The 5,000-nt window shown below is 41.8% G+C and overlaps 1 protein-coding gene across 1 annotated transcript in view; it reads left to right on the top strand.

Annotated features, from left to right (window-relative positions):
• LOC143279855 (low-density lipoprotein receptor-related protein 2-like) overlaps nucleotides 1–5,000 on the top strand; it is a 194,327-nt gene that overhangs the window by 89,374 nt on the left and 99,953 nt on the right. The window contains exons 30-32 of the mRNA XM_076584111.1: nucleotides 928–1,105; nucleotides 2,858–2,983; nucleotides 3,517–3,680. Of these exons, the coding sequence (XP_076440226.1) occupies nucleotides 928–1,105; nucleotides 2,858–2,983; nucleotides 3,517–3,680 (468 nt within the window). The remainder of the gene's footprint in view (nucleotides 1–927; nucleotides 1,106–2,857; nucleotides 2,984–3,516; nucleotides 3,681–5,000) is intronic.

Genomic DNA, 5,000 nt, shown 5'->3' with positions numbered 1-5,000 from the left:
CAGCAGACATTGGTAAACGCTCATCAAACAATTGAAAGAAGTGGACATTGTCCGTCTGAAGGAAAACACACAATTTTGACTGATGTTGTACGCCTGATATGTAGCCTTTTATGTTATGTTGTGGAAGATTCAAAGAAAAGAAAAAAGAAAAGAAAGAAAAAAAGGAAAAAAAGAAAGAAAAAAAGACAGAAAGAAAGAAAAGAAAAAAATAGGAGGATGGAGGACCCTAAAGAAAGTGGGAAGTCTGTTGTCTGTCTGTCTGTCTTTTCCCCGTACATATAATACGTACTTACATTACAAAGACAAATGAATGTGATTGCTGACCACCTTGTACATGTGAACTGAATAAAAACAAGTTAAAAAAACAAAACAAAAAACAAAGAAACAAACAAACCAGTAAACAAAACCGCCCTATACTTTCGAACAACAAACAACAATAACAACAACAACATATAAAACAACTCGCACGCAAAGTATCGCAGCTGATCGTTACTTTTCTGTGTTAATTTCACTTGAATCATTCATGTGTAGCATTCATGCTAGGGTTTTGTTGTTGTTTTTCCCTTGGTGTGTGTGTGTGTGTGTGTGTGTGTGTGTGTGTGTGTGTGTGTGTGTGTGTGTGTGTGTGTGTGTGTGTGTTACTCGCTTCCGTTCCGTACAGATGTGAGCGATGTTGTGTCTCTCAGTTTGACGCTGTGTTATACTCGTACATTATACATGTATTAAGTATTCAGTATAACTACATTTATATGCTTACATGTTTGTGTGTCTCTTAGAACAACGGCAGATGTGTAAGTCGGCCAAGGTGCTAATATCTTCACCGTTGGAAAATAAAGATTCATTCATTCATTCATTCATTCATTCTCCTCTAACCAACCTCCTCCACCTGTATGCGCTGCGCCGAACGTGACTGGCACCCCAACGCAGTTCCTGCGACACCCGCACTCGCTGACCACTTACGAGGACTGGCTATACTGGAGTGACCGGGCAGCGTCCAGGGTGTCCCGCTGCAAGAAGTTCAACTGCACGGAGCGCAGTGTGGTGGCCTCCAGCATCTCCAGGCCGCTCGGTATCGCTGCTTACAACATCGTCAAGCAGCCGCCAGGTCAGCAAGGACTTCCTTTTGTGGACAAACTTTAGAATAGAATAGACTAGACTCGCTGCTTACAGCATCGTCAAACAGCCGCCAGGTCAGCACAGATTTCTTTTTGTGCACAGACTCTAGAATACAATAGAATAGAAGAGAAGAGAATCGAATCGAATCGCTGCTTACAACATCGTCAAACAGCTGCCAGGTCAGCACAGATTTCTTTTTGTGCACAGACTAGAACAGAATAGAAGAGAAGAGAATCGGATGGAATAGAATAGAATCGCTGCTCACAACATCGTCAAACAGCCGCCAGGAGGGCACAGATCTCCGTTTGTGTACAAACTTAAGAATCGAATCGAATCGAATAGAATGATATATATATATATATATATATATATATATATATGATTATGTATATGTATGTATATATGTATATAGATATAGGTATAGTAAATAAAACGGTAAGAAACATAAACCGAAAATGATATACAAACTCACATACAGCAGAATTTTGGACACATGCATGTACATGTCAATACAAGAACTTGTGCGTGTACAAGAAGAAGCCGTGGCAGAAATCGGTTCGGCGTTGGACTTCTCTCCGATCCAGTGTTCATCAGTAATGAGGTTTGGCGGTTTCAGCATGGTGTTGTGTTCTTGGGAAAGGCACTTTACTTCGATTTTCCTCACTGAACCCAGATGTAAACGGGTACCTGACTTCGGTTTGGGGAGGTTAAAACGGCGGAAGGAGAGGACGGGGCCCCGCCTTCCTATGCCCAGCGTGAGATGTAGTGGTATGAATTCACTTTCGCGATGGTCGTTAAAGGTTATCGGAGCTTTTGAACCTCAACAGGTTTCAATTTCTGATTACAGCCTTAAGGTTTGATCTGTGAACAAGCACAAGGCATTCAACACAGACCTTTTTAGTTTGTACATACAAACCAAAGACTTGATCTCAGAACGACTATTAACCATGTTCGTTCGTACATACAAACTGGAGGGTTGATCTTGGAACGAACCATCTGTATTCAATACTTGCTGACATAAGACAGCAATGATTTAATTTACTAAGCTCTGTTGTTCGGTTTTTTTGTTTTTTTTTGTTTTTGCTTTTGTTTGTTTGTTTATGTTAGAAGTACCCTTGCAAATTGTTACCGTGTCGTACATGTGTTGCAACAGCCAAATGTGTCGTAAGTTGTCATTCTGCTGTATTTTGGTATGTAGATTAGAATTGTTGTTGTGGTGATGATATTCAAAAGATTCTGTCTATACATGGGGGGAAACTGCTATCGATATGTTTGCACAGTGTTACGGCTGTGGCTACACGAAGGGATGAGACCCAGCTGCAGTGAAAGAAGTCACGTGTTGTGTTTGATGAGTGCGGTGGCTGAATGGTTAGTGTGCTGGATTCTGGCCCCACTTTCCTAAGTTCGATTCCCGGTTTCAGCAAAACTGGTGCGTTAAGGGCGGAGAGTTTTCCGACCTTCCAGGTCAACACATGTACATATTTGCTAATGGCCGAACCTTCTTCGCGTGTATACGCACGCAGAAGATCAAATACACATGTTAAAAAAACCTGTAATCCATGTCAGTGTTTGGTAGATTATGGGAACTAAAACATACCCAGCATGCACACACCCCGAAAACAACATGGCTACCTACGTGGCGGGGTAAAAACGGGCATGCACGTAAAAGCCCACTGTTACGTACGTGTGAATGTGGGAGCTGCAACCCACGAATGCAAAAGGAGAAGATGTGCTTGTTCAGGTACCAACCCCTGTGCGAACGCACAGTGCAGCCACCTGTGTCTGCTGTCCCCAAAACCCACCGGCTACACCTGTGCCTGCCCCATTGGAATGAAGCTGGACGACTCCCTCCATCACTGCAGGAAAGGTGTGTGTGTGTGTGTGTGTGTGTGTGTGTGTGTGTGTTGTACATGTGAGCCTTCACATTTGTCACAGTTACACATTTGATGTCGCTATGTATTGTACCATTCGGAGAACCACAGGAAATATCATCACAGTTGTTGCAGTTCACATTATTTCTTGAGATGGTACACTTTTTCAGGCAGAATATCACAATATCCTGTTGTATGTCGTCAGATTCCTATCTACCATTGATTCAATTAGTTGCTATCCAAGCCATTTCAATTCTTAAGTGTTCGACAGATCCATGCAAACTGCAGTTGTAACCAGTTGCCACTACAGGTGCACATTTTTGGCAGATTATCGAAGTGTCGCTATTCATATAGTTCTACGCTGAAGCGTATTCGTCGCAAACCTTGCTGTTCTTGAAGCACTATAGGCTACGTAATGTTTTTCATATTTATCTTTTGTATTCCTGATGGTGGCACAATGCTCTATGTGTTGTGGCAGACTCGTCAGAAGTGTTGCTGTTCATGCACACTGTTCTATGTGTTGTGGCAGACTCGTCAGAAGTGTTGCTGTTCATGCAGTCTCACTTCATCGCTGGCATAAAGATCAGCGGTGAGGACGATGCTGGAATCATCCCTGTCTCCTCCATTGGCAGTGGGGTGGACTTTGATTTCGACAGTGCCCATGGCTACATCTACTACGTGGAAAAAGTTAATGTAAGAAGTTAATTCAAGACTGCCCATGGCTACATCTACTATGTGGAAAAAGTTAATGTAAGAAAGAAAAAGTTAACGTAAGAAGGGACAAGTTAATGTAAGAAGTTAATTCATCAAGACAATGCCCATGGCTACATCTACTACTTGGAAAAAGTTAATGTAAGAAGCTCATTCGTTAGGACAGTACCAATGGCTGCATCAAGTATGCGGAAAAAGTTAATGTAAGAAGTTAATTCGTTAAGACAGTGCCAATGGCTACATCTACTATGTGGAAAAAAGTTAATGTAAGAAGCCCATTCGTTACGACAGTGCCAATGGTTGCATCTAGTACGTGGAAAAAAATAATGTAAGAAGCTCAGTCCTTACGACAACGCCAATGGCTACATCTACTACATGTGGAGCGATGACCTAGAGGTGACGCGTCCGCATAGGAAGCGAGAGAATCTGAGCGCCCTGGTTCGAATCACGGCTCAGTCGCCAATATTTTCTCCCCCTCCACTAGACCTTGAGTGGTGGTCTGGACGCTAGTCATTCAGATGAGACGATAAACCGAGGTCCCGTGTGCACCATGCACTTAGCGCACGTAAAAGAACCCACGGCAACAAAAGGGTTGTTCCTGGCAAAATTCTGTAGAAAATCCACTTCGATAGGAAAAACAAAAACTACACGCATGAAAAAGTACAAAAAAATGGGTGGCGCTCTCAGTGTAGCGACGCGCTCTCCCTGTGAAGAGCAGCCCGAATTTCACACAGAAAAATCTGTTGTCACAAAAGAGATAAATACAAATACAATACCATATACTGCGTGGAAAAGGTTAATGCAAGAAGCTCATTCCTTACGACAATGCCAATGGCTATATCTACCATGTGGAAAGAGATAATGTAAGAAATTTATTTTGACTTACCAGTGGCTACATATATTATGAGCAGAAATGTAGTGTATGGCGCTCTTTCTTTTCGGCAGTGCCGGTAGTAATGTCGACCACGGGGAGAAAGTAAATAAGAGAAAGCAGGTGTCTGACACTGATTACGCAAAGAAAACGAAAGTGAAACCAACTGTACGAAATCAGTTTGAGCATGTTCAATGTATGTACAAGCTGTTTGATTTATTAGATCGTTAGGAATTGCTACAAGAAATATAGCTAAAATTTGGAATTAGGTAATTTGACTTGAATGTTGTTGTTTTCTTCTACTTTGATCTGTTCCAAGTAAATTTAATAGTATAATGAAATAATTAAATTTCGGCAGCTCACTTTTCACTATTTGAGAAGTTGGAAAATTGATCAACTCATGAAATAGGCAAACTGGTCATTCCCCATAA

The sequence above is a fragment of the Babylonia areolata genome, chromosome 1 (genome assembly GCF_041734735.1).
Source record: "Babylonia areolata isolate BAREFJ2019XMU chromosome 1, ASM4173473v1, whole genome shotgun sequence".
Taxonomy (NCBI): domain Eukaryota; kingdom Metazoa; phylum Mollusca; class Gastropoda; order Neogastropoda; family Buccinidae; genus Babylonia; species Babylonia areolata.
This window is presented reverse-complemented; position numbering and strand designations above follow the sequence as displayed.